Below are 17,456 nucleotides of genomic sequence, written 5' to 3' on the forward strand. Positions count from 1 at the left end.
TAGCCAGGAGCCAACAGCCCTGCCACTTCCTCTTCTGCCCAGCTTTGAAATGCAGGATGAAGCTTTAGCTGCAGTGACTCGTGTCCTCCTCCCTGATTTTCTCCTCTTTCCCAGCTACCCACCCACCTGGTAGGTAACACAGGAAGTGTGATGACAAATATAAGCCCCATAATTTCTTTGAATATTCTGTACATCTTTACATGCATCTCTTCCCAGTGCCCACCCCTCCAGAGTGTCATAGGATAGGAGGCAGCTTGATTCCTGAGATTAAAATCTTAGCCAAAGGCTCCTGGGCCAGAGGTTACGGCCAGATGCGTCCCAGTGCCCTGGCTGGCTCCCAGGAAGCCTGGGCTGCTTTCTGATTAGCCTCGAGTCACCGCTGACTTTGCGTGTTTCCGACCCTTCTGCAGAGCCAGCAGGCAGGGCCGATCACAGCAGGCACGCCATCTGCCTGTCTGAAGTCCTTGGCCACTCAATGCTGCTGGCATTGTTGGAAAGCAGGGCTGCAGGCAGGCACCCAAAACAACCCGGGGTGGTTTTCAGCCAAAACCCAGGCCTGGAAAAATGAGAAGTCAGTTCCTGTTTCCGGCTTCAGAAACAGAGCACATACTTCTTTGATAGTGGAAAAAGGATTTGCACAATTAGTTTAGATCAAATGAGGACCTGTTGAACCCTTGCCCCACAGGCAAGCTGAACTTTCTGGAGGTTCAAAGTTTCTCATTTTTCAGTTTTCAAGTGCTTCTGGGTCCCGGCCTTGGCTGGAAGTAGAAAAGTTAATGCTTTGCAGAAGGAACCATCCCTGCAAAGCTCCCCCACTCTGCTGGGTGTCAGGAATGAGTCCCCGGTGGGCGTTCCTGCCTCTTGGCGTTTTTCAGCACGTTCTTTAGACATGAGGCATTGGTGGAATATATTTGCAAATTAACACAGATTTGCCTCTGTTCATGGCTCTATTTTTAACCCTGTAGTTTATTTACTTGTCTCCTCAGAGGCACAGTGAGAATATCCCCAAGACCAAGCCCGTCCTTGGGGGATGAAAGAGAAAACACAGGCTCACTTGATCCCGTTATCCGGCCCTCAGAGACCTTGTTGTGAGGTGTTAACAGCACCCCCCACCCCCGCCAGCCCCTTCTCCCCCCGCCGATGAAGCCATCAGTTAAACAAACGAGTGAACCGCTGATACTTCCAGGAACATAAAACGGGGCTCATTTAAATGAACCAGCTCTTGCCATTGGGTGGTACTGGGAACTCACTGCATTTCCAAACTAATATACGTTAAGTTGAAAATAGGTGAATTGCTATCCATTCAGACTTGGTACCAAAAATCTTACATTATTGTGTTTAGGCAAGTGAGCAGCTTCTAGAATCTCCTCTAGAGTCCATTTATTTGTCTGGGAATTTAAGTAAGCCTGGCTTTGTCTCATCTTGGGGTTTGTTTTTGCGGGCAACGTTGAAAGCATCACTACAGAATGAACCGGAATTCTTAATCACATCTTACGTAGCCACTGTTTGAAATCTAAAGAAAAAGGCTATCACTGAGAGGACTCAACTTTTAATACCTAATTCCTAGTAATTTTGGTAGTCGGAAAATCTTTATTTTTTTTAAATGAATTTGTCACAGAGTGGGGCTTAGGATGCCAAATATATAATTCATTTAAATTGTCATAATCTTTTTCAATCCACAGAGTGTTTTTCAAATGACAAAACAGAACATGTGTAATTTTATAATCCAGTTTAAAAAAAAAAAAACAGAAATCAAAGCTACCATCGTCTTCCTCCTCATTTTAGAAATGTAATCCTGGTACATGTTTGTATACGTAGCTTGTTGATTTCACCTAAGATGACAAGACATTACTGCAAATGTCTGTTTAGAAAGCGTAGGTCTGGCTGTGTCCATTTACAGGAGAGGGAAGGAACAGTTCCAGAAGGGAAGTGTTTGGTGGAGGACACTGGGGGGAGCCAGGTTCTAGATTAAATAGGGACAGATGTTTGGGTTCTCAGGATAACAGTGACCCTGGGTTGGGATGACAGATTTCATACTTTCCTCTTTCAGAATCATGTCTCCAACCTCCTTTGTGTACGGCGAGTCTGTGGACGCATCCAACTTCATTCAGCTGGAAGACCTGGAGTGTCATTTCCAGCCTCTCAATGTCACCCTTCAGGTATCCACCCCTGGAGACCTTCTCTGTCACTGGGGACCAATGGAAGGGCCCAAGGGATGTGCCTTCTATGAAAGACAACGAAGGGGCCAGGCTCCTTCCAAGAGAAACTCTTCCCAGCCTGGTTGGCTGGAACAGTGTGTGTGTGTGTGTGTGTGTGTGTGTTTGTGTTTTCCATAACTACACACAGAACTAATCCCTTTGCTGTGTGGTACTCTGCTGTGTAGACCCCTCTGCTCTTCAGTATTTGGAGGGAGAGCTGCATGAATGCTCTGAATGCTGAGGCCAGGCCAGCATCCCTGCCCAAATGGCCCCAAAGGACTCCTTTCAGTTCTCCATCATTCTTCACATTGTGGACAGGGCAGCCTCAAGGATTTGCCGTGTCTCCTTAATCCTGGACTTCTCCACACTGACTCAGCCAGGAGCCCACTCCTCCCACAGAGGGACAGCCTTTCAGAAGTGGGGTTTTACAAGAGCAAAGCAGTGTGAGCGATGGGAACTCCCCCAGGGGAAACACGCTGCTCTCCCAAAGAACAGGGCTGGCTCTTCCATCACATAAGCACTGTGTCCAGCAGGTCCACTCGGTGTGGACTGTGGACACCGTGAAGGACAGCATCCTTCTGGAAGCCAGGGGTGGGCACACTTTTTTTGCAAAGGGCCAGAAGATAAGTATTTAGGCTTCGCGGGCCATCCAGTCTCTGCAGCAACTATGCAACTCTGCTTCTGTAGCATGGAAGCAACCATAGGCCATGCACAAACGAAACTGTAGCTGTGGACACTGACATTTGAATTTCATATCATTTTCACATATCATGACATGTTCATCTTCTTTTGATTTTTTTTCCCAACCATTTAAAAATATAAAGCCATATTAGCTCGCAGGCTGTACAAAAGCAGGTGGCGGGCCAGATCTGGTGTACAGGCCATCATTTGCTGAGCCCTGCTCTAAGTACAGACCCTTCAGGCCAGTGCTGTTCAACAGGAGGGCCTTTGAACATAAAGTTAGAGGGACATAAAGTTAGAGAATCCAGGCATTCTCCTCAATTGACAAATGCGGGAAATGTAGGCCCAGCGGGTAGAGGACATGCTGCAGGGCACAGAGCTGGGATCAGCCAGGCTGGGGCCAGGACTGGGCGGGCATTGCCTGGACACCCCTGTGTAGCTCAGCACCTGCCAGGAGCTGGGGATGAAGTGATGGAGACAGTGTACCGTAATCCACATCCCACATCTCTCCAGCTCTAGCTCCCGAAGCCCTCCCCTGCCTCCCCTCCATCCTTCCCCACAGAGAAGATAGTTTCCCGGTCTGGCATCTGCTGCTATGGCCAAATAATTATTTTTTTTTTCCCTGTGGCCACTCCTAGGTGGACCAAGGGGATGACGAATAAAGATGGGGTGAGGGTCCAGAGAGGGAGGCAGTAAAATATTTGTGGTCTCTCACAAACAGTGGTCTTCCTTTCTCCAAAGCATTCTCCCAGGCAAGAGGCCTCCGAAGCCATAATGGATAGCACACATCCCAGCTCAGAGAGGAGGCGCCTGCCGGCCAGCTAAGCCCCAGCTGTCACACTCTATGTTTGATTTACAGGGAAAAAGGGAAAGATGAGGTTAGCCTTGCTTTTGAGACCTTAGAGTGATTGCTGGGAATAGGGCCTCAGTGGTTCTGAATTGCTTCTCAGAATTAGTTTCTTTTTCTCCATTGCTTTTTTGTAATTGGATAGAAAACAGATAAAGGCCAGATGGAGTTATTTCATTTTGCTTAAATCATTTTAATTTTAACTACTTACAAATTAAGTAAGTTTAGTTACTTAAACTAAACTTTTGGAGGTGTCTTACAATAAAATATACAGTCAAAAACATTATTGAGAAGGGGTCAAATGACACACATCATGTAATGAAAAGGGTATATGCAGAAATTAACACAACACTGTAAAGTAACTATACTTCAGTAAAATAAAAATTTTTTTTAAAAGAGGGTATAGATGTTGAAAGGAGAAGACAAAAAACAATAACAATTATACAAAAACATATTCAAAGGATACACAAAATGTTCTTTTCCCCCTCTTTAAAAAAAGAAAGAAAGAAATCTGAGGGCATGTGGTTACATCATGTTTCTCAGAATGCATTTTTGCAGGGAGCTTAAAGTTTCGTATTCAGGCAAAGAGCTTTCTTCTTGTATCCTGACGTAGATACAGGCTGGGGAATAGGGGCGCCAGAAATGAGTGATTGGCATGACCCTTAGATTCTCCTCGTGATTATCAGTTGCCTGAGGAAGTACATAGCATTCCGTTCAGGATTAAGAAAGTTGGCTGGGTCTGAAAGATAGATAGTGTGTGTCATTGATTGGAAGGAAATCCTCTTGTGTTAGCAAAGCTGACAGTTTCCTTGAGAATTCTCTGACGACTAATTTTCTGGTATAACTGTCATTATTCTGACCATCCTGCAGGAAAGCCACTGACCAGGTTGATGGTGATAGTGACCCCCAGAAAAAGGTAGAGATAGTGGGGGAGAATGGGGTCAGGGATATGGATAAAATTCTATGTTTCCTTATTCTGGCAACATCCTTCCTGAAGAAAAGCACAAGTCTTTCCATATAAAGATATTTTTTCTGTGTCTTTTCAAAGCTAATATTCAACAAGCTGCGTCATTGTTTAAAGACTCCACTGCAAATGCTGATGGAAGAAAGGCAGAGATATTAGTCTTGGTTTCAAAGTTTCATCAGAGTTTTCTTAACAGAGACGTAATAATTTGTTGACCATTGATAGTTGGCTGGTTTTTTTTTTTTTTTGCATCATCAGTCATTTCCCTCACCTGAAAAATGATGAAAAATAATACAGATGTTACACAAGAACATTTGCAGAGAGTCAGACGTTAAGACATTTGTTAAAAATAAATAAATAAGGTAATGTAAGCTCTCCCATCCGTCTGGTTTTGATGGATGAAATCATGCAAAACAAAATCATAATCTTCTTTTCTTCCCCCCACTTGTGCTTTAGTTGGGATTTCCCAGACAGGTCAATAGGTTTCTCTTCAATTCTGTGCTCTCACATTTCACTTCAAATTAGCTATTTCCATCCTGGTTGGATATTCCTTCCTTTTCTTGTGCCTTAGGGTTGTTGTTATGGGTGAATTGTGTTCTTTCTGAATCAAGAGTTGCCAACAACTGCTCATCCACTCAACCGTTTTTTGTGTCTGTTCTCTGAAGCAGAACTCACTATTGCAAAAAACGAAAACATGCTTTTCTAGGGAAGAGCTTGCTGGAGCTAGATCCTTATACATTCTGTCAAGTGTGAAGACCCGGTGACTTGTCCAGCCCCTCTCCTGGCTCTGCCCTTCTGACCTCAGCTTCAGAGATGCCCTGAATCCCTGAATTCTCTGTCTAGCCCCCAGGCCACCAAGCAGTGTTTCATTTCTTCCTCTCTCTTGCTCCTACCCATCTTTTTTTTTTTTTTAAATAATATCTCATATACATTATTGATACTATGTATAAAATAGACAACTGATGGGAACCTACTGTATAGCACAGGGAACTCTACCTAATGCACTGTGGTAACCTAAATGGGAGGGAAGTCCAAAAGGGAGGGGTCATCTGTATGTGTATGGCTGATTCATTTTGCTGTGCAGTGGAGGCTAGCACAACATTGTAAAGCAACCATACTCCAATAAAAATTAATTTTAAAAAATAACAACATCTTTGAGACACATACCTTAGAGTTTACCTGTTTAAAGTGTGCAAGGCAATGACTTTTTCCACAATTCTGTTTATACAGAATTGTGCAACTGTCACCATAATCTAATTTTAGAACATTTTCATCACCCAAAAAGAAACTCCATACCCATTAGCAGTCATTCCGTATATTAGTCTCCTACTGCTGCTATAACAAATTACTGTGAACTTTATGCCAAATTTATTATCTTACAGTTCTGGAGGACAGAAGCCTGAAAGGGTTTCATTGGGCTAAAAGCAAGGTGTCAGCAGGGCTGCGTTCCTTTCTGGAGGTTCTAGGGAAGAATCTGTTTTCTTACCTTTTCCAGCTTCTAGAGGCTGCCGCATTCTTTGGCTCATGGCCCCCTTCATCTTCAAAGCCAACAATGGCCAGTTGGATCTCTTTTACAATACATCTCCCTGATTCTGACTCTGTCTCCCACTTCCCTATATAAGGACCCTTGCCATTACATTGCACCCACCTGGATAATCCAAGATCATCTCTCGATTTTAAAGTCAGCTGACTAGCAACCTGAAATCCCCCTTGCCATGTGATATACTCAGTTTCCACGGATTAGGACATGGACATCTTTGGGAAGCCATTCTTCTGCCTGCCACACTCCTCATTCTCCCTTCCCCCCAGCCCTAGGCAACCACTAATCTACTTTCTATCTCTACACATCTACCCATCTCTTTTACGCTCCTTCATCTTCCATTTCTTCCTTGAGTTTCGTGTTCAGCCTTTGCTCCATCTCCTTTCCTGTATCGGTCTTTTTGTGGCCGCCATCTTTTCTCTCATTTCTCAGGAGATAATGGGCTGCTGGAAACAGAAAATAGGGAGGACTGTGGTGGGAATGAGAGGGGTAAAGTTTACAGGACCAAATGCTGGGACAGAAAAGAGGTGCACAGGTGTCATCAAACAGTATTAGCAAGTGATAAGCTGTAAGTTATGGAGAAACCAAACCAGCTAGATAGTATAGTAAAAACAGCCCTTTCTGTAAGTTAGGTCATTTGGTTTGGGGACAACCCACTTTTTCTTTGAGGGTCTCAGTTACCTCAAACTGTAAAAGGAAAGGCGTTGGACCAAATAAGTGGTTCTCAAAGTATGTTTCCTGGGCCAGCAACATCAGCATCTCCTGGGAACTCATTAGAAATGCAAATCCTTTAGCCTCCACCCACCCCCTCCCAACCAGACCTACAACTGCAGAAACTCTGGACATGACCTTGCCCCAATCTATGTTTTGACAAGCCCATCTGGTTATTCTGATATGTGTTCAAGTTCGAGAAATACTGGTCTAGATTATTTCTGAATCCCCACCAAGTGTAATAGTCTATGAGTAAATTTCCAGGTGTGTAAAAAGAAATATAATTTTTAGCTGGAAGAATACAAGAAAATGCTAAAGGGTAAGAAGGTAATTTGAAGGTTTGGGGATGTTAAATGCATATTCGAAAAATTTCTATTTCATTGAAATCTCTTATCATTTGATATTTCACTTCACTTCAAGTCATGACCTTCTGTATCCTAAACCCTAGTATCTCTGTGTATCATTTCAAAGGATTTTAGAGTATATATTGCAGGACGTGAAATGAAGATCTCTATTTCTATTAAAACTTGCCGTGTGTGTCTCACACCCACAGGTCTATAACACTGGGCCAAGCACCCTTCCTGGGTCATCTGTCAACATCTCTTTCCCCAGTCGCCTGTCACCTGGAGGAGCTGAGATGTTTCATGTGCAGGAGATGGTGGTGAGTTCTCATTTGTTTTCACACTTGCTTTCAGGCTCAAGCCAGCCCATTCACATTTTGTATTCCACCCAAGAGCCCAGAAAGGTTAACTCATTCTACCTTTGGAAACATACCTGGAGAAGCCAGGAGACCTGCAACACCTGAATTTCTACATTGAGACAGCTTGGTTCATGCCATGAGAAGACCTCTTTGGGGATGGGCAAGCGTCAGTTATGAACCTGACTTCTGGGATGGACTTTACTGGCTCTGGGAACCACCAGCAACTGTCTGTAGTCTTGTGCGTATCTGAATGTGTTTTTCTAAGGGGAAGATCCCCAGCACTCATAAAGATTCTCATAGGGTCACTGATGCCTGGAGGGTGAAGGATTCGTTCATAGGACAGAAATGTAGGTTGAAACTCAAGTTCATGTGCAGAATATGCCATTCAACTTGATCCTAAGTCAGCTGTAGATGATTTTCTCTCAACTAGGATATGATCGTTCCGCCCACCTCCTTGGCTTCTAGGACATCACATTCCCTTGGTTTCTCCTTTCTCACTGGTTTTCTCCTCATCTCCCCAACTTCTACAGGGCCCAGGGTCTCTTTTTTACCACCCTTAATCTTAGAGATCTCCCCCAGACTCATGGCTTTATATTCAGTCTGTGCTGATGACACCAGATGTTTCTCTCTCCAGCCCAGATCTCTCCCATGAATCCCAGACTTTGACAGTTAACTACCTTCAGGCCATCTCTACCTGGATGCCTAACAGGAGTCTCAGTCTTCTGCACAGCTGAACTCTCAACAGTACCCCTCCAAACCTGCTTCCCCCCACGACCTTCTGCATCTCAGCGACAGCTACTCAGTCCTTCCAATTGCTTGAGTCACCCTTGATGCCTTTTCCCCACAATTCACATCTGATCCGTCAGAAAATCTGATGTCTCTGCCTTCTCAACAAATCAGAATGTTACCGCTTTTGACCCTTCTACTGCCAGCACCCTGGCCCAAGGCACTGTCATCTGTCATCTGGGTTATTGCAGTGGCCCCCTCACTCGGGTCCCTGCTCCTGCCTTGGCACCCCTGCCATCTGTTCTTGCCCCAGCGGCAGAGCCAGCCTTCCAAAATCTAAGTCAGGTCATGTCATCCTCTGCTCAAAACCCTCCAGTGGCTCACTTACCCTGCAGATTCTTCCAGCGCCTCAGCCAACCTCACAGTCTGTCTCCTGCCCCCTCTGACCTCTCCTCCTCCTCCTCCTCTTCGCCACTCTCTCTACCGCAGTCATCCTGCCTCCTTGCTGGCCCTAGAGCATGGCAGATACTCTCCCACCTCCTGAATTTTGCACTGGATCTTCCCTCTACCCAGCACGCCCTCCCCCAGAGAGCCACGTGACCTCCGCCCTCACATCCTCCTGGTGCTTACTCAGATATCACCTCCTCAAAGAGGCCCTCCCTGACCAGCCTTTGTCCCAGCACCCCTCACCCCCTTTTCCTGCTTGTATTTCACCATCACCCTCATCACCAGCTGACATACCATGTATTTCCCTATTTGACTAGATTATCTGCCCCTCCTGGCCCCATACAATATAAGGACGGGGATTTCTGTCTGCTCACTGCTGTATTTCCAGGGCCTCCTATATGCAATGCTTGGCATATATTATATGCTCAATCAATATTTGATATTGGACTGAAAGAAAAAACCCACAGTATAAAACAAAAGAAAGAGTCGTTTACTCTTTCTACATGAATTCAGGAAAAGTTTCATGCTGATAAAAATCGCCTCAGTGTGCCTGAGAGTCTGGAGTGGCTGGGTGTGAGGGTGACCCTTCCTGGGAGGGAGGGTGTGTGATGGTTGAGAGAGTCACTGCATAAGGAGAGAGAGTGTGGTCCACGTTGAGGGCACCACTGAATTGTTCCTCTTGCACGGGCACATGAGGGACAGCTAGCCAGACAAAGGGACAGTCTCTCCATGGATAGCTTGAAAATCAGGGCAGCAAGACCCATGGCATGTGACACATCTGAGCGCACAGGAGGCTCAGAAAGCGTCATGTGATGGCGATGATGGTTTCCCGCATTGCTGTCTTCTTGGGTCACGTGGGCTGAAACCCTGGACCACGGGAAATGTTGAACGCGGAACACGTGCCCCTCCTGGCTTGCCTGCTTGGCCATCCCCACTGCTCACGGTATTCCATTCCTGCTCCACAAAGTGCCCGTGCCTGGGCGCTCTGCTGAAACAGCGGTAGAAAAGCCCCCCGGTGTTCTGCACCTACAGCTACCACGGTTTGAGCTTAGCGTGAGGTTCCTGCCACCCACGTGCTCCCATCTGCCCCCTTACATAATGTTCATCTCACCAGCCACTCCACCTTGTCCCCACAGCTAGGGATGCTCTCCTCACAGAGCATGTTCTATGAGCCGTTCACATAAACATCTATAATGTCGTAGAGAAAAATGCTCCCCCATGGACAAAATTATTTATTGAGCAAAACAAGAAGTGTAAGTCACTCGGATTCTGAAAGTATCTCAGCACCAAGTCCACCCCCTTTTCTCTTTACTGATCATCAGACCGAGCAGGAGCCACTCAAAAGGACTTTGGGACGTGTTTATAAATAGCTGGCTTGGCGGGAAGGCATGAGAAGTGGTTTTTCTGACGATTTGCACAACTGCCTGACTGATCATCCAGCTGAGTGGACTCTTGAAAACCCAAGTGCTGTGAGCTGCCTGCATTCCGTTCTCTGAGTTCTCAGAAGCAGACCCTTTGGATTTTCAGACCGGTACTGAGAATTTTCAAAAGTATGTAACAGAATTCTCAAGGACGGCCAAGCCTTTGCTTGGATACACCAGCCCGTATTCAGAGGCCCTTGGCGTTTTTGTGGTATGGAAAATCAAGGTCACTGGCAAATTCTCACTAAGCAAGTAGTGAAGTACTGTGTTCTCATGGACAGTCATCACCGGAGACCAGAGCGATGATGAGATTAGAAACGTAAAAGCCAGTGCGTGATGGATGCAGTGATGAGGCAAGAGTCCCAGGTACTGTTTCAGAGGCTGGTGGGCAGCACACCCTCTACCCTAAAGCCCACAGGGCTGAGAGCAAGGGCGTCCTGCAGCTCAGCCAGGTTCCCAGCCTCGGCCCCTCCCTTGCTCAGCAGCGCCCAAGAATGCCTACTGGGGCAGGTCATACAGCTCGCGACGTCCTCCACTCTGGCCTTTCGGGACTTTGAATAGAGTGGGGCTCTTGTTCTGGGCATTTGGGTGGTTTGGTGCAAGTCAGACTCACTCCTATTAGGAGAAACCAGTACTCCTTCCCTGTATTACACTAGGAGAGGCCCCTAAGGCCTGGTGGCATCCCCCCGTACCCCACCCTCAGCCACCACCATCCCCCAGTCTTGGACAGGCCCCTGGGCAGCCAGGAGCCAGCTACCTCCTCAGCCAGCTGAAGCCCAGGAGCAGAGAGCAGGCATTGAGAGAGGACGTATCTTCCATCCCTCCCCACACACCACGGGACCCTCAGATTGTTTCTCTCCCTTCAGCAGTGCCCGTGGTATCCATCATCTGTATAGATTGCTGAGGGTGGGCGTGCTGGCTGACCCCACGGGTCTGAGCTATCACCCCACCTAAGGCCCCGACTCTGCAACACAGTTTTCTAACTGTTGGTTCAGAATTCATTCAGAAGTGTCTGGGGCTGCAGCCAGGGTCCCTGGACAGGACAGACCTGCCTCTACACTTCACCAGAGAGTCTTTTGTTCTCCCAAAGTGTTTTTTGAGGTCAAGCTGCCTGTGAGTGGAGAGTGCCTTTGCTCACGTGGGAGAGATTAGTACAAGAAGCCTAGTGCAGTGGGACTCCTTTCTGTGTCCACCCAGCTGAGGTTCCTGGTCTCCTTCCCTCAGAGCAAGTGTTCCAAGCCCCACCGCCCTGCTTGTGTTTTATTTAGAAACAGCCTTGGTGGTGGCCTGAGGAACGACCTGCAGTTTCCATTGCCCGCCACCCACTGGGGTTGTGCCGAGTCCTGTGGGGACGCTCGACTCCCCACAGCACAGCCAAAGCATGGGCAGGCCACCACGACCCTAGAGACCATCAGGAGGCCTAGTGGGAGGACCATGAAAATAACAGAGAGAGTGAGAGAGGGGAAGAATGACAGACTTCTCTGGCCCATCTAAAATAAGAATCATCACAGGGACTTCCCTGGCGGTCCAGTGGTTAAGACTCCGCACTTCCACTGCAGGGGGCCCGGGTTCGATCCCTGGTTGGGGAACTAAGATCCCACATGCCGCGCAGTGCAGCCGAAAAATAAATAAATAAATAAAATAAAGATGAATAACTAAAAGTTATAGCAGAGTAGACATTTCCCCCAGAGGTACAGTGCATGTTGATAGTTGAAGTGATAAAAATAAATAAAAATCATCACAAGTGCTAGATCATCCTTGATTTATTCTGCAAACACTGGCAGAGAAAGCACCAATGATGTTCCAGGCTCTACTAAGAGGAATAAATCACACCAACACTGGCAGAAATTCAGTCTAGCAGGAGGCACATCTGTGAAATGTAACTGCAGTGCCATGTACCAAATGCAGTCATGGAGGCACGCCCAGACCCAGGGATGTACAGAGGTATGGACCCCACCCTGGGGAGGGGACAGCAAATGCTTCACAAAGCAGGCTTTTGGAGTCAGGGCTTAGGGGATATGTAGACGTTCACCAGGAGAACACGTGATGAGAACATTCCAGACAGAGGGAGTGGTCAGCGTGTGTAGGAGTACAGTGGAGGCCCTACCTGGTTCTCCATTCTCTCTGCCCACCTCTTATACATACAGGCAAAGGTGACTGTTCTCTACACCTTCTGCAGGGCGTACAGCAGATGGATTTCTTGGCAGTGTGACAGGGAGTGCTAAACCACTGTCATTTCCCGTGACAGTTGGTGAGGTTCTGGGGTGCATCATTCATTCTGGGGTGCATCATCTGTGTTTGCTCATGGACCCGCACCTTCATTTCTCTTGACTTAGGATTGGGGAAGGCCAGGCGCCCTGCTCCCCGAGGCTAAGCACACGTCGTGGACGTTGCCGGCAAATGATCGGGCTGCTGCAGGGGAGAGTGGCTTCTGTGGGCCTGACTACCCGTGTGAGACAAGCCATAGGCACTTGCTCCTGAGAGAAGGTTCCTGTTTGGATTGAGGATACAGCTTCTCTCACACAGCTTGATAGGAACCTGCCTGGAAAATGTAACGACCTCACTTTGTTGTGGGCCTGCTGCAGAGATGGGCCTTTTAGCAGAGCCCCTGAGCACAGGCCTAAGAGAGGGCCAAGGTAGCACATATGTCACAAGCTTTATGGCTCATGAAGGCAAGACCTTTTGAACTTGGGTGGGATCCTGCTCCAAACTTAAGTTTACTCACAGGGGATGAAGGTTCAGGGGAAAGAATGGGAGGTCGTCTCAGGACTCAAGCTTCAGGTGTTGACACTGAAAACCTGTCTGTGAGCAACTTTCTAACACTGGAGAAGGAGGCTTAGGGGTTTGGCTTCTAATAATATGCAGGAAGAAAAAAGTTATAAATGACTTACAGAGAGCGAAGGGCTGGAACTTTATTCCAGGTGAAAGTCCTGGGTCTTTCAAAAAACTCTAAAAGTAATCTAGAAGAAACATGAAATAAATACCATACCCTTCTTTCTTCCTTCTGCAAAACTACCTGAAAAGGTTTACCTCTCTGGTTTGTTCTGTCCCTACTACTGGGCAGTGATTCTAAAGAACTGACATGATTTCCAGGAAGTAAAATTGGGTGGGAATGAGGGATAACATTCCAAGGAGACACATCAATAACTTTGCCATAGGGTACCATTAGGATATTGATATCAATATAATATCAATACCTGTATTCATTAGAATATCCAAGTTGGTGGCAAGACTTATATCTTAGTAAATTATAACCTCCCCCCTCCCCCCCGCCAGTGCATGTGCACCAGACAAGGCTGCCCATGATCTAATTTCTGCCAAAATGAGTCAGTTGATACTGGAACCTTAATTAATTTGTGATGAGGATCTCCATATCCCTATGAAGAAAAGATGCACCTGATATATCAGTGACCACACAGTAGCTTAAACTTAGAAATGGAAGACTGAATTGTTTTCCCCAAGGATGATCTGGGGAAGACAGATCTGCTTAATGAAAGTGGTGTTGGGACCATCAAATCGATCACATTTGATCAAAGGCTAAAGAGTGAACAAATTTCTCCTGAATAACTGACAAAAAATGAATACCACTTACTGCTGTCCTGAGGCTTTAGTGGCTTTTTTTATGTGCTGTTAAATTTAATCCACACAGCAGCTCCATAAGGTAAGGTCATTATCCCAAGTTAAGGAACCAGGACTCAAAGACTTGCCCAACATCACACAGCTGGTAAGTAACAGAGCTGGGTTTGTAGTCAGATCTGTCTGACTTCAAAGCACAGGTACTTCCCCCTGTACTACTGTGCACACCCCTCCTGGGCGCACTGCCCACTCCCCAGTCACCAGAGGTAGACTCAGTCAACAGAACAGACAGAAGATGAGCAGACCACCAAGAATCACCCACTTAATGAGGAGCATCTACCCCAGGACAGCGAGGCACCAACTGCTATCAAAAGAATAACTAACACCAGAGGTTATATTAACGAGGCAAACAGAAGAAGATTTTAGAATGAACAAGACTGATGTCTTCAGAGAGATGCAAAAAGACAGTATTCCCATGAAATAGAATAAACAAGAGTTTTGTAAATTTAAAATTTTGATCATTCAAATAAAAACCTTAGTATATGAGCTGTGTAGTAGAATGGATATAAAAGAATAAAGTAGTGGACTGGAAACTTGAGGGATTTCTCAAGAATGTAGTACAAAAGGACCCAAAAAAAGCCAGTTAAACTGTTAACAATCTGGAATGAGGATCTAAATGCTCTCAATATAAGAGTTAGGAGGCTGGCAAGATGGAAGTGAAAGCAAGCCAAGATTCTTGTCTTGTTTGGGGGAAAAGTTTGTGTACCAGTTAACTCAAGGCTTTGATAAAAATAAACTTTAAACATGCAAAAATTTTAATGGCAACTTAGAAGAATAAAAGCAATGTAGGACATCCAAACCACTAAAGAATAAGAAGCACTTAAAAAGAAAGAACTCATGAAGAAGCAGGTGAAGGAGAAAAAAAATTTTTACATGTATATATATATGAGATGGCAAGAATAAATCCAAATATATCAATAATCAGAATAATTGAGAATGAATTAAATGCCTTAGTGAAAGACAGACTTTCAGATGGGTTTTTTTTTTGACCCAGGCATAAGTTACTTGTAAGAGACACACCTTTAAAAATGACCCATAATGTAAGGCATTCAAAAAAAGATAAGGCAAATGCTAACAAAAAGAAAACAGGCATAAGAATATTAATAACAAAATAGAATTGAAGCAAAAAAATTGTTAAATAGGGCCAAAAAAATGTATTTCAGAATGATTAAAGATACAATCCAATGATAATTTGTAATATAAATGAATTTTTATATAACCAATCACATAGGTATAAAAAACATATAAAGTAATATCTGACAGAAAAACAAGGAGAAATTTACACATTCACAGTTACTACAGGAAAATTTAATACACTGTCCTCAAAAATCATGAGTATTTGAATAATGCAACTAACAATTGTGATCTCTTAGAGAGAGAAAGACCAAGACAGAATGAGTCAGAATGTCTGGGTTTCATTAGTACTTGCCTGCTTACCAGCTTTTGGTAACCTTGAGGAAGTCACCTAAATTCTCCAAGCTTATTTTCCTCCTCTGTGAAATGGACTATCTACTTCACATGGTGAGGATGGAAGAAGTTAATGTATATGGAGCAATTAGTAGAGTTCCTAGTATGTAAATAAGGGAATGCACATTCTTTTCAAGCATATGTGAACGTTCACAAATTACCCATGTATTGCACCACAAAAGCAAATCCCAATAGAATTTCAAAAGTCAAAGTAATACAAGCCACATTCTCAGACCACAATGCAATAAACTTGGAAGTTGACAACAAAAGTTTAGCCAACCAACCAACCAAAAACAGAACTATTTGGGAATTTTTAAACACCATCTTAATTTACTTTTTAGATAAAAAAGAAATCAAAGAGGAAGGAATAAACAAATTAGAAATGAAAGACAGTGAAAGCTTGTTCATATCAAAACTAATGGTTGTAGACAAAACCCACACAGAAGAAAATGTCACTACTCATATACAGAAAACAGGAAAGACTGAAAATAAGTGACCTAAATTGACAACAAGAGCTAGTAAAAGGACAATAAAATAAATTCAACTGTAAGAAAGTAAAGTGAAGATATCATTGAAGATAAAGCAAAAGTCGTGAAATGGAAAAAAATCAAAAGTATTCTACATCAATAAAACTAAAAACGGGGGCTTTTTTTTGTCCAGTAAAATAGATGAACCTATAGCAAATTTGATCAGGAAATGAAAAAGAGTTGTAATGCCAAAAAACAACCCTAGAAATGATCAAAGAACTACACTCACATGGAGAAGATTTTTAAATTATAAGATATTATTTTCACAATATAATGCCCGCAAATATAAAAAGCCTAAAAGAAGTGTTATGAGGTAAAAAATCCAGCTGGACCAATTACCTCAGGAAAAAATATGAGTAGTATACAGACATCAAATTATAATGCTGTACACCTGAAACTTATATAATTAAAGAAAAATGAAGTGTAGTCAAAGACTTGTGCCTTAAAAAAGCACCAGACCCAGATAGCTATTTAGGTAAGCTCTACCAAGCTTTCAAGGAACAGATAATTTCTGTGTTATATAAGCTGTTCGAGAGAGTAGAAAAAGATGAACAGCTCATTCTAGGATACTAACATAACCGTGATTCCAAAACTAGAAATGGAGAATGGGCATTAACACAAAAAAGGAAACTGCAGGCCAAACTCGCTTTGAAAACAGAAACAAAAATTCTAAATGTTTGCAAATCGATTCCTTTTAGAAGAAGAATCTATCCTGAGTAAAGAAGGATGTAATCCAGGAATGCTAGGTTGATTCTCCATAAAGAAATTGATTAACATTATTCACTCTATTAATAGTAAAGGGATGAAAGATGATATAACCAGATGATTGTCTTGATGAGGGCTTCTAAAAAGTCAAAAATTAAATTTAACATCCACTTTTTTTTTTTTTTTTTTTTAACTTCTAGTAAGGAAGGCATGGAAGGGAACTTCCTCGGCTTGACAAAGGTCCCCTATCAGAACCTATAGAAAACTCCCACCTGATGCTGGAACATTAGGAGCTGTCCCACCTGCGGAGTGGAGGCATGAGTTCCTGCTTTTGTCTCTCCAGTTTAGCAGTGTTGGACGTCATAGGAATAAAAAGAAATGAATAACCTTTATTGTCAAGAAAGAAACCAAAGTATCCCTATTGCAAACAATGTTATTGTCTCCCTAGAAAATCCAAGAGAATCAATTGACTCAATATGAGGCTTTGTGAATGCCGCAAGTAAAAGCTTGGGCACACTTATAAACTGCCTGACCTTTGAATGCATTCCCCAAGCCACACACAGGTCCATCAGCTAAGGGTGGAAGCCTTACTGGATCAAGGTATTTCTCTGCAACCTCTGACCAAACATTGACTGATAATTAAGCTATACTGATCCAGGACAACCTCTAGGAAACCAGGTTTAAAAATAAAAACAATGTAGAAAAAATTACTGAGCAGAGACGTCAAAGGCTGCACACTTCATGAGAAACAGGCTCCACAGAATAGTCCTGGCAACTCAGTAAACAAACAAGCAAAACCAAAAAAGAACTGAAAGAAAAGAGAATACAGCCATCCCTCAGTATTTGTGGAGGATTGATTCCAGGACTGCCCTATGGATACCAAACT

The 17,456-nt window shown here is 44.2% G+C and overlaps 1 protein-coding gene across 5 annotated transcripts in view; it reads left to right on the plus strand.

Annotated features, from left to right (window-relative positions):
- ITGA9 (integrin subunit alpha 9) overlaps window positions 1–17,456 on the plus strand; it is a 354,859-nt gene that overhangs the window by 284,081 nt on the left and 53,322 nt on the right. For 4 of the 5 annotated variants that reach the window (XM_036868321.1, XM_036868322.1, XM_036868324.1 and 1 more), the window contains exons 22-23: window positions 2,051–2,159; window positions 7,495–7,602. In XM_036868321.1, coding sequence (XP_036724216.1) covers window positions 2,051–2,159; window positions 7,495–7,602 — 217 coding nt within the window. Of the gene's footprint in view, window positions 1–2,050; window positions 2,160–7,494; window positions 7,603–16,770; window positions 17,061–17,456 lie in introns of those variants that run through there. The other variant, XM_036868323.1, reaches the window with a different exon arrangement.

This window comes from Balaenoptera musculus, chromosome 11 (genome assembly GCF_009873245.2).
Source record: "Balaenoptera musculus isolate JJ_BM4_2016_0621 chromosome 11, mBalMus1.pri.v3, whole genome shotgun sequence".
In the NCBI taxonomy this organism is placed as follows: Eukaryota; Metazoa; Chordata; class Mammalia; order Artiodactyla; family Balaenopteridae; genus Balaenoptera; species Balaenoptera musculus.